The sequence below is a fragment of the Pseudophryne corroboree genome, chromosome 7 (genome assembly GCF_028390025.1).
Source record: "Pseudophryne corroboree isolate aPseCor3 chromosome 7, aPseCor3.hap2, whole genome shotgun sequence".
NCBI lineage: Eukaryota > Metazoa > Chordata > Amphibia > Anura > Myobatrachidae > Pseudophryne > Pseudophryne corroboree.
Genome location: NC_086450.1, coordinates 265,575,171 through 265,595,015, shown reverse-complemented (window position 1 = coordinate 265,595,015; position 19,845 = coordinate 265,575,171). Strand labels below are relative to the sequence as shown.

At 47.4% G+C, this 19,845-nt stretch overlaps 1 protein-coding gene across 1 annotated transcript in view; it reads right to left on the bottom strand.

Annotated features, from left to right (window-relative positions):
- Window positions 1-19,845, bottom strand: part of CALCRL (calcitonin receptor like receptor) — a 743,490-nt gene that overhangs the window by 273,838 nt on the left and 449,807 nt on the right. The window contains exon 6 of the mRNA XM_063934127.1: window positions 16,685-16,776. Coding sequence (XP_063790197.1) covers window positions 16,685-16,776 — 92 coding nt within the window. The remainder of the gene's footprint in view (window positions 1-16,684; window positions 16,777-19,845) is intronic.

Below are 19,845 nucleotides of genomic sequence, written 5' to 3'. Positions count from 1 at the left end.
CTTTGACGGCGTGGCTCTTGAAGATTCCGTCTTAAGGGCTAAAGGGTTTTCTGAGGTGGTCATTCTAACTATGTTGCGGGCCCGGAAAACGGCTTCGGCTCGGATTTACTATAGGGTCTGGCATTCTTACTTTGTTTGGTGCGCATCTAACGATTATGACGCTTCCAAGTTTAGTATAGCCAATTTGTTGGCTTTTCTTCAGAAGGGCCTGGACTTAGGCCTGCGTCTGGCCTCCCTCAAGGTTCAAATATCTGCCTTGTCGGTGTGGTTTCAGAGAAAAATTGCGACCTTACCTGATGTGCATGCCTTTACTCAGGGTGTGTTGCTTATCCAACCTCCCTATGTCCCGCCTGTGGCTCTTTGGGACTTGTCGGTGGTTTTGGAGGCGTTACAAGAGTCTCTGCTTGATCCTCTTGGTTCAGCTGATCTTAAGTGGCTTTCCCTTAAGGGTGTTTTTGCTGGCTATTGCCTCAGCTAGAAGAGTGTCGGATTGGGTGCCTTGTCCTGTAGTTCCCCATATCTGATATTTCACCGTGACCGGGCGGTTCTTAGGACTTTCTTAGGACTTTCCAGGAGATTGTGGTTCCGGCACTTCTTTCTCCTGATCTGTCTTCCAAAGAGCGGTCTCTCTGTATCTATGTGAAGAGAACTGCTTCTATTAGGAAATCTGATTCTCTCTTTGTGCTGTTTGGATTTCACAAACGGGGCTGGCCTGCTCACAAGCAAACTTTAGCCAGATGGATTAGAATGGTGATTGCACATGCTTATGTGAGGGCTGGCCCCTCGGCTCCTGCTCACATTACGGCCCATTCTACTCGGTCTGTGGGACCTTCTTGGGCGGCTCGCCGTGGTACGACCCTTGCACAATTGTGCAATGCGGCTACGTGGCCATCTGTGAACACGTTCATAAGGTTCTATGCCTTCGATACTGCCGCTTCCCAGGATGCTTCCTTTGGACGCAGGGTTCTTGTGCCCGCTACAGTGCGTGCCCTCCCACAAGGAACTGCTTTAGGACATCCCCTATGTCTATCCTTGTGGAGCCCAGTGTACCCCACAACAGAAAACGAGTTTTATGGTAAGAACTTACCTTTGTTAAAACGCTTTCTGCGAGGTACACTGGGTTCCACAGGGCGCCCACCCTGACGCACTTAGCTTCTTTGTGTTGGTATGGCATTAGCTGCTGACACTTCTCCTGTCGTGAGAGTGTGGTGTATGTGGCTACTAACTGTTGTCGTCTCTTTTCCTGCTACTGCATTGGGCTGGTTAACTAAAAACTGAGCTCCTGTGCAGGGAGGCGGGGTTATAGAGGAGGTGGCGCTATGCATTCTGGGAACAGTCAAAGCTTTTCAGCCTGTTGGTGCCTCGGATCAAGATCCTACTCTACACCCCTGTAGAGTTTTAACAAAGGTAAGTTCTTACCATAAAACTCGTTATTGACCTCAATGACATTAATTTCTACTCATTTCCAGTCTATTCTGAACACGTCACACTTCACAAAACTGTTTTTAGGCCACAGAGGTAGCTGGATGACTAAGCTAAGCGACACAAGTGGGTGGCACAAACACGTGGCCCATCTAGGAGTGGCACTGCAGTGGCAGACAGGATGGCAGGTTTATAAACTAGGCCCCAAATAGCACATAATGCAAAAAAAATAAGAATTTACTCACCGGTAATTCTATTTCTCGTAGTCCGTAGTGGATGCTGGGTACTCCGTAAGGACCATGGGGAATAGACGGGCTCCGCAGGAGACTGGGCACTCTTAAATGAAAGATTAGGTACTATATCTGGTGTGCACTGGCTCCTCCCTCTATGCCCCTCCTCCAGACCTCAGCTAGGGAAACTGTGCCCGGAAGAGCTGACATTACTAGGAAAGGATTTGGAATCCAGGTTAAGACTCATACCTGCCACACCAATCACACCGTACAACTTGTGATAACTATACCCAGTTAACAGTATAAACAATAACTGAGCCTCATTCAACAGATGGCTCATAACAATAACCCTTTAGTTAAGCAATAACTATATACATGTATTGCAGAGAGTCCGCACTTGGGACGGGCTCCCAGCATCCACTACGGACTACGAGAAATAGAATTACCGGTGAGTAAATTCTTATTTTCTCTGACGTCCTAGTGGATGCTGGGCACTCCGTAAGGACCATGGGGATTATACCAAAGCTCCCAAACGGGTGGGAGAGTGCGGATGACTCTGCAGCACCGAATGAGCAAACTCAAGGTCCTCCTCAGCCAGGGTATCAAACTTGTAGAATTTTGCAAAAGTGTTTGAACCCGACCACGTAGCAGCTCGGCAAGTTGTAAAGCCGAGACCCCTCGGGCAGCCGCCCAAGAAGCGCCCACCTTCCTCGTGGAATGGGCTTTTACTGATTTAGGATGCGGCAGTCCAGCCACAGAATGTGCAAGCTGAATCGTGCTACAGATCCAGCGAGCAATAGTCTGCTTTGAAGCAGGAGAACCCAGCTTGTTGGGTGCATGCAGGATAAATAGCGAGTCAGTTTTTCTGACCCTAGCCGTCCTGGAAACATAGATTTTCAGGGCCCGGACTACGTTCAGCAACTTGGAATCCTCCAAGTCCCGAGTAGCCGCAGGTACCACAATAGGTTGGTTCAAATGAAACGCTGATACCACCTTAGGAAGGAATTGGGGACGAGTCCTCAATTCTGCCCTGTCCATATGGAAAATCAGATATGGGCTTTTACATAACAAAGCCGCCAATTCTGACACACGCCTGGCCGAAGCTAAGGCCAACAGCAGGACCACCTTCCACGTGAGATATTTTAGCTCCACGGTCTTAAGTGGCTCAAACCAATGTGATTTTAGGAAATCCAACACAACGTTGAGATCCCAAGGTGCCACTGGAGGCACAAAAGGGGGCTGAATATGCAGCACTCCCTTAACAAACGTCTGAACTTCAGGCAGTGAAGCCAGTTCTTTTTGAAAGAAAATAGACAGGGCCGAAATCTGGACTTTAATGGATCCCAATTTTAGGTCACTCCTGACTGTAGGAAGTGCAGAAATCGATCCAGCTGAAATTCCTCTGTTGGGGCCTTCCTGGTCTCACACCAAGCAACATATTTTCGCCATATGATAATGTTTTGCTGTCACATCCTTCCTAGCTTTTATCAGCGTAGGAATGATTTCATCTAGAATGCCCTTTTCCATTAGGATCCGGCGTTCAACCGCCATGCCGTCAAACGCAGCCGCGGTAAGTCTTGGAACAGACAGGGCCCCTGCTGTAGCAGGTCCTGTCGGAGCGGCAGAGGCCATGGGTCCTCTGAGATCATTTCTTGTAGTTCCGGGTACCAAGTTCTTCTTGGCCAGTCCAGAACGATGAGTATAGTTCTTACTCCTCTCTTTCTTATTATCCTCAGTACCTTGGGTATGAGAGGAAGAGGAGGGAACACATAAACCGACTGGTACACCCACGGTGTCACTAGAGCGTCCACAGCTATTGCCTGAGGGTCCCTTGACCTGGCGCAATATCTTTTTAGCTTTTTGTTGAGGCGGGACGCCATCATGTCCACCTGTGGCCTTTCCCAACGATTTGCAATCAGCTTGAAGACTTCTGGATGAAGTCCCCACTCTCCCGGGTGGAGGTCGTGCCTGCTGAGGAAGTCTGCTTCCCAGTTGTTCACTCCCGGAATGAACACTGCTGACAGTGCTAACACGTGATTCTCCGCACATCGAAGAATCCTTGTGGCTTCTGCCATTGCCATCCTGCTTCTTGTGCCGCCCTGGCGGTTTACATGGGCGACCGCCGTGATGTTGTCTGACTGAATCAGCACCGGTTGGTTTTGAAGCAGGGGTTCTGCTTGACTCAGGACATTGTAAATGGCCCTTAGTTCCAGAATATTTATGTGTAGGGAAGTCTCCTGACTTGACCACTGTCCTTGGAAGTTTCTTCCCTGAGTGACTGCCCCCCAACCTCGGAGGCTTGCATCCACCAGTCCTGTATGCCGAATCTGCGGCCCTCGAGAAGATGAGCACTCTGCAGCCACCAAAGTAGAGACACCCTGGCCCTCGGGGACAAGGTGAGCAACCGATGCATCTGAAGATGCGATCCGGACCATTTGTCCAACAGATCCCACTGAAAGATCCTTGCATGGAACCTGCCGAAGGGAATTGCTTCGTAAGAAGCCACCATCTTTCCCAGGACTCGTGTGCAGTGATGCACCGACACCTGTTTTGGTTTCAGGAGATCCCTGACCAGAGATGACAATTCCTGGGCCTTCTCCACTGGGAGAAACACCTTCTTCTGTTCTGTGTCCAGAATCATGCCCAGGAACAGCAGACGCGTCGCAGGAATCAGCTGCGACTTTGGGATATTCAGAATCCAGCCATGTTGTAGCAGCACTTCCCGAGATAGTGCTACGCTGGCTAACAACTGCTCCTTGGACCTCGCCTTTATAAGGAGATCGTCCAAGTACGGGATAATTATAACTCCCTTCTTCCGAAGGAGAATCATCATTTCGGCCATTACCTTGGTAAAAACTCTCGGTGCCGTGGACAGACCAAACGGCAACGTCTGGAATTGGTAATGACAATCCTGTACCACAAACCTGAGGTACTCCTGGTGAGGTGGGTAAATGGGGACATGCAGGTAGGCATCCTTGATGTCCAGCGACACTATAAAATCCCCCTCTTCCAGGCTTGCGATAACCGCCCTGAGCGATTCCATTTTGAACTTGAACTTCCTTACATAAGTGTTCAAGGATTTTAAATTTAGAATGGGTCTCACCGAACCGTCTGGTTTCGGTACCACAAACATTGTGGAATAGTAACCCCGTCCCTGCTGAAGGTGTAGAACCTTGATTATCACCTGCTGAAGGTACAGCTTGTGAATAGCCGCCAGTACTACCTCCCTTTCCCTGGGAGCAGTTGGCAAGGCTGATTTGAGGTAACGGCGAGGGGGAGTCGCCTCGAACTCCAACTTGTATCCCTGAGATACCACTTGTAGGACCCAGGGATCCACCTGTGAGCGAACCCACTGGTCGCTGAAGTTCCGGAGACGCGCCCCCACCGCACCTGGCTCCACCTGTGGAGCCCCAGCGTCATGCAGTGGACTTAGTGGAAGCTGGGGAGGATTTTTGTTCCTGGGAACTGGCTGTCTGATGCAGCGTCTTTCCTCTTCCCCTGCCTCTGGGTAGAAAGGATGCGCCTCTGACACGCTTGCCTTTCTGAGGCCGAAAGGACTGTACTTGATAATACGGTGCTTTCTTAGGCTGTGAGGGAACGTGAGGTAAAAAAGTCGACTTCCCAGCTGTTGCTGTGGATATGAGGTCCGAGAGACCGTCCCCAAACAATTCCTCATCCTTATAAGGCAAAACCTCCATGTGCCTTTTAGAATCAGCGTCACCTGTCCACTGCCGAGTCCATAATACTCTCGTGGCAGAAATGGACATCGCATTAATTCTAGATGCCAGCCGGCAAATATCCCTCTGTGCATCCCTCATATATAAGACTACGTCCTTTATATGCTCTATGGTTAGCAAAATAGTATCCCTGTCGAGTGTATCAATGTTGTCTGACAGGGTATCAGACCAAGCTGCTGCAGCACTACACATCCATGCTGAAGCAATTGCAGTATAGTACCTGAGTGTGTATATACAGACTTCAGGATAGATTCCTGCTTTCTATCCGCAGGCTCTTTTAGGGCGGCCGTATCCTGAGACGGCAGTGCCACCCTTTTAGATAAGCGTGTGAGCGCTTTGTCCACCCTAGGGGATGATTCCCAACGTAACCTATCCGTTGGCGGGAAAGGGTACGCCATCAGTAACCTCTTAGAAATTACTAGTTTCTTATCAGGGGAACACCACGCTTCTTCACACAATTCATTTAACTCATCAGATGGGGGAAAAGTCACTGGCTGCTTTTTCTCCCCAATCATAATACCCTTTTTAGTGGTAACCGGGTTAATGTCAGAAATGTGCAATACATTTTTCATTGCCGTAATCATGCATCGGATGGCCCTTGTGGACTGTACATTTGTCTCATCCTCGTCTACACTGGAGTCAGACTCCGTGTCGACATCTGTGTCTGCCATCTGAGGTAGCGGGCGTTTTTGAGCCCCTGATGGCCTCTGAGACGCCTGGGCAGGCACGGGCTGAGATGCCGGCTGTCCCAAGGCTGTTACGTCATCGAACCTCTTATGTAAGGAGTTGACACTGTCGGTTAATACCTTCCACATATCCATCCACTCCGGTGTCGGCCCCGTAGGGGGCGACATCACACTTATTGGCTCCTGCTCCGCTTCCACGTAACCCTCTTTATCAAACATGTCGACACAGCCGTACCGACACACCGCACACAAACAGGGAATGCTCTAACTGAGGACAGGACCCCACAAAGTCCTTTGGGGAGACAGAGAGAGAGTATGCCAGCACACACCACAGCGCTATATAATACAGGGATGTACACTATACTGAGTGATTTTTCCCCTATAGCTGCTTATTAACACAGTTTGTGCCTAAATTTATGTGCCCCCCCTCTCTTTTTTACCCTTGAAGTCTGGAAACTGCAGGGGAGAGCCTGGGGAGCGTCCTTCCAGCGGAGCTGTGAAGAGAAAATGGCGCTGGTGTGCTGAGGAAGATAGCCCCGCCCCCTCAGCGGCGGGCTTCTCCCGCATTTTTAAATAGTTAATGGCGGGGGTTATTGCACATATACAGTTTATTAGACTGTATTATGTGCCTTTTTGCCAATAAGGTAAAGTAATTGCTGCCCAGGGCGCCCCCCCCCCTGCACCCATCAGTGACCGGAGTGTGTGGTGTGCTAAGGGCGCAATGGCGCACAGCTGCAGTGCTGTGCGCTACCTTAATGAAGACAGGAGTCTTCAGCCGCCGGTTTTCAACTTTCTCTTCAGTCTTCTGGCTCTGCAAGGGGGACGGCGGCGCGGCTCCGGGAACGGACGATCGAGGTCGGGCCCTGTGTTCGAACCCTCTGGAGCTAATGGTGTCCAGTAGCCTTAGAAGCACAAGCTAGCTGAAGCAGGTAGGTTTGCTTCTCTCCCCTCAGTCCCTCGTAGCAGTGAGTCTGTTGCCAGCAGATCTCACTGAAAACAAAAAAACCTAACAAATACTTTCTTTCCTAGGAAGCTCAGGAGAGCCCCTAGAGTGCATCCAGCTCTGGCCGGGCACAGATTCTAACTGAGGTCTGGAGGAGGGGCATAGAGGGAGGAGCCAGTGCACACCAGATATAGTACCTAATCTTTCTTTTAAGAGTGCCCAGTCTCCTGCGGAGCCCGTCTATTCCCCATGGTCCTTACAAAGTACCCAGCATCCACTAGGACGTCAGAGAAAAAAGAGGTGCAACGAGGTAGCTGGATGACTAAGCTAAGCGACCCAAGTGGACGGCACAAACACCTGGCCCATCTAGGAGTGATACTGCAGTGTCAGACAGAATGGCAGTTTTAAAAACTAGGTCCCAAAGAGCAAATAATGCAAAGAAAAAAAAGGTGGTGCAAGATGGAATTGTCCTTGGGACCCCCCACCCACCCTTATGTTGTATAAACAGGACATGCACACTGTAACAATCCAATCATTTCAACGACAAGGTCTGCCACACAACTGTGGCTGCAATGATTGCTTTGTTTGGGCCCCCGCCAAAAAAGAAGCAATTAATCTCTCCTTGCACAAACTGGCTCTAGAGTGGCAAGATGTCGTGTACCCCCCCTTCAGTGTTTACATCCTCATTCTCACTGAGAAATAACATTTAAACAAAAATAAGAATTTACTTACCGATAATTCTATTTCTCGGAGTCCGTAGTGGATGCTGGGGTTCCTGAAAGGACCATGGGGAATAGCGGCTCCGCAGGAGACAGGGCACAAAAAGTAAAGCTTTAGGATCAGGTGGTGTGCACTGGCTCCTCCCCCTATGACCCTCCTCCAGACTCCAGTTAGATACTGTGCCCGGACGAGCGTACACAATAAGGGAGGAATTTTGAATCCCGGGTAAGACTCATACCAGCCACACCAATCACACTGTACAACCTGTGATCTGAACCCAGTTAACAGTATGATAACAGGGGAGCCTCTGAAAAGATGGCTCACGATAACACTAACCCGATTTAGTTAGCAATAACTATGTACAAGTATTGCAGATAATCCGCACTTGGGATGGGCGCCCAGCATCCACTACGGACTCCGAGAAATAGAATTATCGGTAAGTAAATTCTTATTTTCTCTATCGTCCTAGTGGATGCTGGGGTTCCTGAAAGGACCATGGGGATTATACCAAAGCTCCCAAACGGGCGGGAGAGTGCGGATGACTCTGCAGCACCGAATGAGAGAACTCCAGGTCCTCTTTTGCCAGGGTATCAAATTTGTAGAATTTTACAAACGTGTTCTCCCCTGACCACGTAGCTGCTCGGCAGAGTTGTAATGCCGAGACCCCTCGGGCAGCCGCCCAAGATGAGCCCACCTTCCTTGTGGAATGGGCATTTACATATTTTTTGCTGTGGCAAGCCTGCCACAGAATGTGCAAGCTGAATTGTACTACAAATCCAACGAGCAATAGTCTGCTTAGAAACAGGAGCACCCAGCTTGTTGGGTGCACACAGGATAAACAGCAAGTCAGAATTCCTGACTCCAGCCGACCTGGAAACTATATTTTCAAGGCCCTGACAACATCCAGCAACTTGGAGTCCTCCAAGTCCCTAGTAGCCGCAGGTACCACAATAAGCTGGTTCAGGTGAAACGCTGACACCACCTTAGGGAGAAACTGGGGACGAGTCCACAGCTTTGCTCTGTCCGAATGGACAATCAGATATGGCTTTATGAGATAAAGCCGCCAATTCTGACACTCGCCTGGCCGAGGCCAGGACCAACAGCATGGTCACTTTCCATGTGAGATATATCAAATCCACAGATTTGAGTTGTTTAAACCAATGTGATTTTAGGAATCCCAAACTACGTTGAGATCGCCCAGTGCCACTGGAGACATCAAAAGGGGGTTGTATATGCAGTACTCCCTTAACAACTTCTGGACTTCAGGAACTGAAGCCAATTTCTTTCTGGAAGAAAATCGACCGGTCGAAATTTGAACCTTAATGGACCCCAATTTGAGACCCATATACACTCCTGTTTGCAGGAAATGTAGGAATTAACCTAGTTGAAATTCTTCCGTGGAGCCTTCCTGGCCTCACACCATGGAACATATTTTCACCTAAGCGGTGATAATGTTGTGCGGTCACCTCCTTCCTGGTTCTGACCAGGGTAGGGATGACCTCTTCCGGAATGCCTTTTTCCCTTAGGATCCGGCGTTCACCCGCCCTGGCGTCAACGCAGCTGCGGTAAGTCATGGAACAGACATGATTCTTGCTGAATCAAGATCCTTTCTAGTATCTCTTGAAGTTCCGGGTACCAAGTTCTTCTTGGCCAAACCGGAGCCACGAGTATAGTTCTTACTCCTCTCCTTCCTATCATTCTCCATACACTGGGTATGAAAGGCAGAGGAGGGAACACATACACCGACTGGTACACCCACGGTGTTACCAGAGCGTCCCAGCTATTGCCTGAGGGTCTCTAGACCTGGCGCTTCATGTGAGACGCCATCATAACCACCTTTGGTCTTTCCCAACGGTTTACAAACATGTGGAAACTTCCAGATGAAGTTCCCACTTTTCCGGGTGGAATTCATTCATGCTGAGGAAATCTTCCTAGTTGTCCACTCCCGGAATGAACACTGCTGACAGTGTTATCACATGATCTTTCGCCCAGCGAAGAATCCTTGCTGTCATTGCCCTCCTGCTTCTTGTGCCGCCCCGTCTGTTTACGTGGGCGACTGCCATGATGATGTCCTACTGGATCAGCACCGGTTGACTTTGAAGCAGAGTTCTTCCTAGGCTCAGAGCATTGTACATTGCCCTTAGCTCCAGTATATTCATGTGGAGAGAAATCTCCAGACTTGACCACACTTCCTTGGAAATTTCTTCCCTGTGTGACTGTTCCCCAGCCTCTCAGACTGGCATCCGTGGTCACCAGAACACAGTCCTGAATGCTGAATGTGCTGTCCTCTAGAAGATGAGCACTCTGCAGCCCCCACAGAAGAGACACCCTTGTCCTTGGAGACAGGGTTATCCGCTGATGCATCTGAAGATGCGATTCGGACCATTCGTCCAGCAAATCCCCCTGAAAAGTTTTTGCGTGAGATCTGCCGAATGGAATCGCTTCGTAAGAAGCCACCATTTTTCCCAGGACTCCTGTGCATTGATGCACTGATACTTGGCCTGGTTTTAGGAGGTTTCTGACTAGGTCGGATAACTCCCTGGCTTTCCCCTCCAGGAGAAATACCTCTTTCTGGACTATGCCCAGAATCATTCCTAGGAACAGCAGACGTATCATCGGAAAATAGCTGCGATTTTTTGGAATATTTAGAATCCACTCGTGCTGTCGTAGAACTACTTTAGATAGTTCTTTTCCGACCTCCAACTGTTCTCTGGAAACTTGCCCCTTTCAGGATATCGTCCAAGTAAGGGATAATTAAGATGCCTTTCTTCTTTTAAGAATCATCTTTTCGGCCATTACCTTGGTAAAGGCCCGGGGTGCCGTGGATAATTCAACGGCAGCGTCTGAAACTGATATTGACAGTTCTGTATCACGAACCAGAGGTACCCTTGTTGAGAAGGGCAAATTTGGACATGGAGGTAATCCTTGATGTCCAGGGACACCATATAGTCCCCTTTTTTCCGGTTCTCTATCACTGCTTTGAGTGACTCCATCTTGATTTGAACCTTTTTATGTAAGTGTTCAAAGATTTCAGATTTAGACTATGTCTCACCAAGCCTTCTGGCTTCAGTACCACAATATAGTGTGGAAGACTAATACCCTTTTCCTTGTTGTAGGAGGGGTACTTTGATTATCACCTGCTGGAAATACAGCTTGTGAATTTTTTTCCAATACTGCCTCCCTGTCGGAGGGAGCCGTTGGTAAAGCAGGCTTCAGGAACCTGCGAGGAAAAAATGTCTCGACTCTCCAATCTGTACCCCTGGGATAATACTTGTACGATCTAGGGGTCAACTTGCGAGTGATCCCACTGCGCGCTGAGACTCTTGAGACTACCCCCCCACTGGTGGAGGGCTTCTTTTCCTGGGAAGGGGCTGCCTGCTGCAGTCTACTTCCCTTTCCTCTATGTCTGGGCAGATATGACTGGCCTTTTGCCCGCTTGCCCACATGGGAACGGAAGGATTGAGGCTGAAAAGACAGTGTCTTTTTCTGCTGAGATGTAACTTGGGGTAAAAAGGTTGGATTTCCCAGCTGTAGCCGTGGCCCCCAGGTCCGATGGACCGACCCCAAATAACTCCTTCCCTTTATACGGCAATACTTCCATGTGCCGTATGGGATCTGTATCACCTGACCACTGTCGTGTCCATGACATCTTCTGGGAGATATGGACAACGCACTTATCTTGATACCAGAGTGCAAATATCCCTCTGTGCATCTCGCATACAGTATATATATAGAATGCATCCTATTAAATGCTCTATATCAATAATATTTTTAGTCAGGGAATTCGACCAAGCCAACCCAGCACTGCATCTCCAGGCTGATGGCGATCGCTGGTCGCAGTATAACCACCGTATGTGTGTATATACTTTTTAGGATATTTTTCCAGCTGCCTATCAGCTGGCTCCTTGAGGGCGGCCGTATCTGGAGACGGTAACGCCACTTGATAAGCGTGTGAGCGCCTTATCCACCCTAAGGGGTGTTTCCCAACGCGCCCTAACTTCTGGCGGGAAAGGGTATAACGCCAATATTTGCTATCGGGGTAAACCCACGCATCATCACACACTTCATTTTATTTTATCTGATTCAGGAAAAACTACAGGTAGTTTTTTCACTTCCACATAATACCCATCTTTTGTGGTACTTGTAGTATCAGAAATATGTAACACCTCCTTCATTGCCCTTAACGTGTGGCCCTAATGAGGAATACGTTTGTTTATTCACCGTCGACACTGGATTCAGTGTCCGTGTCTGTGTCTGTGTCGACCGACTGAGGTAAATGGGCGTTTTTTTAAAAACCCCTGACGGTGTTTCTGAGACGCCTGGACCGGTACTAATTGTTTGTCGGCCGTCTCATGTCGTCAACCGACCTTGCAGCGTGTTGACATTCTCACGTAATTCCCTAAATAAGCCATCCATTCCGGTGTCGACTCCCTAGAGAGTGACATCACCCTTACAGGCAATTTCTCCGCCTCCTCCAACATCCGCCTCCATCTCATTTTCCTCCTCAAACATGTCGACACACACGTACCGACACACAGCACACACACCTGGAATGCTCTGACAGAGGACAGGACCCACTAGCCCTTTGGAGAGACAGAGGGAGAGTTTGCCAGCACACACCAAAAAAACGCTATAATTACATAGGGACAACCTTATATAAGTGTTTCTCCCTAATAGCATCTTTATATATATATTTATATCGCCAATTAGTGCCCCCCCTCTCTGTTTAAACCCTGTTTCTGTAGTGCAGTGCAGGGGAGAGCCTGGGAGCCTTCTCTCCAGCCTTTCTGTGAGAGAAAATGGCGCTGTGTGCTGAGGAGATAGGCCCCGCCCCTTTTCCGGCGGGCTCGTCTCCCGCTCTTTAGTGAAGTTTGGCAGGGGTTAAATATCTCCATATAGCCTCTGGGGGCTATATGTGAGGTATTTTTAGCCAGTATATAGGTTTACATTTGCCTCCCAGGGCGCCCCCCCCCAGCGCCCTGCACCCTCAGTGACTGCGTGTGAAGTGTGCTGAGAGGAAAATGGCGCACAGCTGCAGTGCTGTGCGCTACCTTTAGAAGACTGCAAGGGTCTTCAGCCGCCGATTCTGGACCTCTTCTTACTTCAGCATCTGCAAGGGGGCCGGCGGCGCGGCTCCGGTGACCATCCAGGCTGTACCTGTGATCGTCCCTCTGGAGCTGATGTCCAGTAGCCAAGAAGCCAATCCATCCTGCACGCAGGTGAGTTCACTTCTTCTCCCCTCTGTCCCTCGTTGCAGTGATCCTGTTGCCAGCAGGACTCACTGTAAAATAAAAAACCTAAGCTAAACTTTCTCTAAGCAGCTCTTTAGGAGAGCCACCTAGAATTGCACCCTTCTCGGCCGGGCACAAAAATCTAACTGGAGTCTGGAGGAGGGTCATAGGGGGAGGAGCCAGTGCACACCACCTGATCCTAAAGCTTTACTTTTTGTGCCCTGTCTCCTGCGGAGCCGCTATTCCCCATGGTCCTTTCAGGAACCCCAGCATCCACTAGGACGATAGAGAAACAACATCATTTAGGTGTCAGTGAACTGCTTACACTATTACCCAAAGTTTCTGAACTTGACAATGACTTATGATGAATGCACTGCAGGTGACGTATAAGGGAGTATGTTCCTAGGCAGTAAACGTCCTTACCCCTACAACAGATGGCTTCACACCTGTTGTCCGGATTTGTGGAGGAATAATTCCACACTGAAGAGGTGGATTTTTTGGTATTTTGCCCAGGTATGACAATGGGCTTTTTCATCCCATGGCCAACAACTGTCTCCACTGGTGTCTTATTCAAACACACCACATCACCATTAGAATCCTCATCGTCAACTGCCTCTGCAGCGCCAGCTACACCCATATCCTCCTCATCCTGGTGTACTTCTACAGTGACATCCTCAATCTCAATATCAGCAACTGGACTGGCGGTGCTCCTACCAGCACTTTCAGTTGGCGTGCAAATGGTGGTAGGAGCCTCCTCTTCCCATACAGTGTTGTGAAGGTCAGGCCTATGCATCGCAACTGCAGACAGTGCCAGCACCCCTGTATTTTCACAACACCCATGTAATTTTACAGCATACAAGACGGGGCCTGTGTACATTGATTTTCACTGCACCCTAGAATAATTACAGCATACAAGACATTGATTTTCACTGCACCCTAGAATAATTACAGCATACAAGACGGGGCCAGTTTACATTGATTTTCACTGCACCCTAGAATAATTACAGCATACAAGACAGGGCCAGCGTACACTGATTTTCACTGCACCCTAGAATAATTACAGCATACAAGACAGGGCCAGCGTACACTGATTTTCACTGCACCCTAGAATAATTACAGCATACAAGACAGGGCCAGTGTACATTGATTTTCACTGCACCCTATAATAATTACATGATACAAGACAAGGCCAGTATACACTGATTTTCACTGCACCCTAGAATTATTACAACATACAGGGCCAGCAACACCCCTATATTTTACAGCATACAAGACCAGTGTGCTTTTAATTTTTAACAACTGCACGCCTGAATGTTTACAACATATTGGGCCAGTGTAATGTTATTTGAAAAGCAACACCCCTATATTTTACAACATACAACAGTGTGCTTTTAATTTTTAACAACTGCACCACAGCATTTTTACAACATACAGGACCAGTGTAATGTTATTTAAACAGCAACACCCCTATATTTTACAGCATACAGCAGTGCGCTTTTCATTTGTAACTGCACCCCTAATTTTTACAACATTCAGGGCCAGCTGCACCCCAATATTTTACAGCATACAGGAGCAGTGTGCTTTTAATTTTTAACAACTGCACCGCTGAATTTTTACAACATACCGAGCCAGTGTAATGTTATTTGAACAGCAACACCCCTATATTTTACAACTAATTGTGTCCAGTTGTAAAGCGCAACAGAATTTGCTGTGCTATATAAGAAACTGTTAATAATAAAATAATAACAACATACAGCAGTGTGCTTTTCATTTTTAACTGCACCCCTGAATTTTTACAACATACAGGGTCAGTGTAATGTTATTTGAACAGCAACACCCCTAAATTTTACAGCATACAGCAGTGTGCTTTTAATTTTTAACTGCACCCTGCATTTTTACAACATTCAGTGCCAGCTGCACACCTATATTTTATAGCAGTATACTTTTAATTTTTAACTACAGGGCCAGCAGCACCCCTATATTTTACAGCATACAAGACCAGTGTGCTTTTAATTTTGAACAACTACACCTCTGAATTTTTACAACATACACGGCCAGCAGCACCCCTATATTTTACAGCATACAGCATTGTGCTTTTCATTTTTAACAACTGCACGCCTGAATTTTTACAACATACAGGGCCAGTGTAATGTTATTTAAACAGCAACACCCCTATATTTTACAACATACAGCAGCGTGCTTTTAATTTTTAACAACTGCACCCCTAATTTTTTTACAACATACAAGGCCAGCAGCACCTCTATATTTTAAAGCATACAAGACCAGTGTGCTTTTCATTTTTAACAACTGCACACCTGAATTTTTACAACATATTGGGCCAGTGTAATGTTATTTGAACATCAACACCCCTATATTTTACAACATACAACAGTGTGCTTTTAATTTTTAACAACTGCACCACAGCATTTTTACAACATACAGGACCAGTGTAATGTTATTTAAACAGCAACACCCCTATATTTTACAGCAGTGCGCTTTTAATTTGTAATTGCACCCCTAATTTGTACAACATTCAGGGCCAGCTGCACCCCAATATTTTACAGCATACAGGAGCAGTGAGCTTTTAATTTTTAACAACTCCACCTCTGAATTTTTAAACATACAGGGCCAGCAGCACCCCTATATTTGACAGCATACAGCAGTGTGCTTTTAATTTTTAACAACTGCATCCCTGAATTGTTACAACATACAGGGCCAGTGTAATGTTACTTAAGCAGCAACACCCCTATATTTTACAACATACATCAGTGTGCTTTAAAATTTTCACCAACTGCACCCATTCAGGGCCAGCTGCACCCCTATATTTCACAGCATACAGCAGTATACTTTTAATTCTTACCAACAGCACTTTTGAATTTTTACAACCTACAGGGCCAGCAGCACCCCTATATTTTACAGCATACAGGAGTAGTGTACTTTTAACAACGGCACCTCTGAATTTTTTCAACATACAGGGCCAGCAGCACCCCTATATTTTAAAGCATACAGGAGCAGTGTGCTTTTAATTTTTAACAACTGCACCCTGAATTTTTATAGCAAACAGGGCCAGTGTAATGTTATCTGAACAGCAACAACCCTACATTTTACAGCATACAGCAGTATGCTTTTAATTTTTAACTGCACCCCTGAATTTTTACAACATTCAGGGCCAGCTGCACCCCAATATTTTACAGCATACAGGAGCAGTGTGCTTTTTATTTTTAACAACTGCACCTCTGAATTTTTACAACATACAGGGCCCTGCACCCTGTACAACATAGTGACAGATAGGACAGCAACACCCATGTACAGTTGCAGCACATGAAAAGCCAGTGACAGCCAGGACAGCACCCCTAACACAGCACAGGTACACCACAGTGACTGCAGCAGCACCCCTACAGTGCACGCACTAACCCCACCCGACGCCACCACCCACAGAGAGACAGAGGTCTGTCTCCCTCACTCTCCAAGTCCGGAGTGAAAATGGCGGCGACGCGCGGCTGTTTATATGGAATCCAAAACTTGCGAGATTCTGACAGCGGGATAATGACGTTTTGCTTCGTTCTGGTTTCCGAGTCTGGAGGGAGGACCCGAGTCAGACTCAGATCTGGGCTCGAAGCATGAAGTTCGTGGGAGTTCGGTTCTCAGGGAACCGAACCAACTCATCTCTAGTCCATACACTGGTAAAAAAGTCATGAAAAATAAAATCACTTACTTGAAGTAGAAAAAGATTCCCAAGGATATTAGAAGTGAAGCAATTGACAATCCTTGTCCAATAATAGCCAAATAATACAAATTAAGGGCTGTCTACAAAAGACACAAAAATAAGGAAGTTATAAACTGATTCAAGATAATATACTATAATGTACCATAATAATGTAGTTGCCTTCATAATAGAATGAACAGTTTCTTGGAGGTTGACTGTGATACATATTATAATGTGCGCTACTTAGTTTGTAATAGTAAAAGTGCAACATTAATAAGTGCATAATAAATACATTAAAAGTGCATGTATGTTATATAACCGTGCATTTTTTTCTGTCAAATGCACTCACCCCCTTACTGAGGCGCTTATAACCAGGAGATCTACACAAGTGCCTGTGAATGTTGTACTGCTCATAATAAAGCTGCTGTGGTTTATGAAAACATTATTATTAATTCTCAAACAATTCCTGATAGTACAAATATAGCAACGCTCACTGTGACTGTGGCTAATCGCACCCGCGTCTTGTTTGGCTTGGTGCTGTGCACATTCACAGGTGTTTATATGCACTTGCAGCCCATAAGCTTTACACTATGCGATCGTGGGTGCGAATAGTCACAGCTGGGCACAGCTTGTTGCTCCCACGATGCCTGCGTACGTGCATATCATACGAATCACAGGTAGGCTGAGCCTGGCTACATCTGCATGTTCAGAATAAAGGGAATCCTGTTCACAATATCAAGTAAGGAATAGCAATGGTGTGATATATGTACTGGCACAAATTATTATTTTTCTTGTTTTTTGGACAAATCTCTGATAATGTATGTACATACATTTCATTGTAAATGTTGACTTCATAAATCCAAAGCCTCAAAAAGGATAGTATCAGCACAATGGTATTACAGTGCCAGTCATATGACGTAAGTCTGTGAATTTATTCTACTGCTAGTAAAATCCCTTATTCTGGTGTACAAGTGTGCACCTGAATGTGCAAGGATTAGGACTCCCATTTTGTCAGTCTTTAGATGCAACCATCGGACACACCATTAAAACCTGCACCATTCACATTCTACTGTATGTGCAGACTCTCCATCAGAGTTTGGCACAAAGGGCCTAATTCAGTTTGCATTGCAAACGCAGCTCCCGTCCTGCGCATGCAGTTACTGTGAATGCCTCTGCCTGATGGATAGAGGCAATCGCAGGACGGGTGGCAACCGAGCATTTCTGGGGCAGCGTCAGGGAAATGGGGGCGTGTCGGCAATAATTTCAGGACGGCTGCATGTCGTCTACCCTTGCAGCCAGGCGGCACTGGCAGGGGGCTTCCATAGTTTCTGCGACCACGCTCTAATTACATTACGATCGCAACTACAGCATGATCGCACTGGGTGGGCGGTGGGTAGCATGCTGGACGGCTGCCTTGCCCTGCAATGGGTGGCCCCCTGCATGCAATTGAAAGGATTGCAGATTCTGCTAAGAAGCAGAATCTGCAATCCTTACTAAATAAGGTCCAATATACGGTTAAGCAACCAATCCCATAACATGCCCATAAGACTGAATAGCCCTCTCCCATTCTTCAAAAATTTCAGGCACTCTAAAGCCCCGTACACACAGCGCAATGTGTGCTAAGCGAGGGGGGCGGATGGGGAAGCCGCTCATTTCACCCAGCGGTGAAATGAGCAACCTGCTAGATTGTGCCTGTATGCAGGCCGATCTAGTGCCAGCGATAGCGACATGCAGGGCCGCGCATATCTATCGCTGTGGGGCATACACACGGAGAGATCCATGCTGAAGTTCTAAGCAATCTAGTCAGATTGCTTATAATTTAAGCAATGATCTCTCCGTGTGTACCCCCCCCTTACGTCTCAATCAGTACTGTGACTCTGCGTACACACCATGGAAAGCATGCACCATGCAAGTTTTTTGATTTTCATGCATGCACAGTACGCAAAAATCACCAATTTACATGAACATTGATATTTCGTGCAAATCAGAATCAGGCTTTTGATCCAGATTTCACAAAAAATAAGAATTTACTTACCGATAATTCTATTTCTCGTAGTCCGTAGTGGATGCTGGGAACTCCGTAAGGACCATGGGGAATAGCGGCTCCGCAGGAGACTGGGCACAAAAGTAAAGCTTTAGGACTACCTGGTGTGCACTGGCTCCTCCCCCTATGACCCTCCTCCAAGCCTCAGTTAGGATACTGTGCCCGGACGAGCGTACACAATAAGGAAGGATTTTGAATCCCGGGTAAGACTCATACCAGCCACACCAATCACACCGTACAACCTGTGATCTGAACCCAGTTAACAGCATGATAACAGCGGAGCCTCTGAAAAGATGGCTCACAACAACAAAAACCCGAATTTTGTAACAGCAACTATGTACAAGTATTGCAGACAATCCGCACTTGGGATGGGCGCCCAGCATCCACTACGGACTACGAGAAATAGAATTATCGGTAAGTAAATTCTTATTTTCTCTGACGTCCTAGTGGATGCTGGGAACTCCGTAAGGACCATGGGGATTATACCAAAGCTCCCAAACGGGCGGGAAAGTGCGGATGACTCTGCAGCACCGAATGAGAGAACTCCAGGTCCTCCTCAGCCAGGGTATCAAATTTGTAGAATTTAGCAAACGTATTTGCCCCTGACCAAGTAGCTGCTCGGCAAAGTTGTAAAGCCGAGACCCCTCGGGCAGCCGCCCAAGATGAGCCCACCTTCCTTGTGGAATGGGCTTTTACAGATTTAGGCTGTGGCAGGCCTGCCACAGAATGTGCAAGCTGAATCGTACTACAAATCCAACGAGCAATAGTCTGCTTAGAAGCAGGAGCACCCAGCTTGTTGGGTGCATACAGGATAAACAGCGAGTCAGATTTTCTGACTCCAGCCGTCCTGGAAACATATATTTTCAGGGCCCTGACTACATCCAGCAACTTGGAGTCCTCCAAGTCCCTAGTAGCCGCAGGTACCACAATAGGCTGGTTCAGGTGAAACGCTAAAACAACCTTAGGGAGAAATTGAGGACGAGTCCTCAATTCTGCCCTGTCCGTATGAAAAATTAGGTAAGGGCTTTTATAGGATAAAGCCGCCAATTCTGACACACGCCTGGCCGAAGCCAGGGCCAACAGCATTCCCACTTTCCATGTGAGATATTTTAAGTCCACAGTGGTG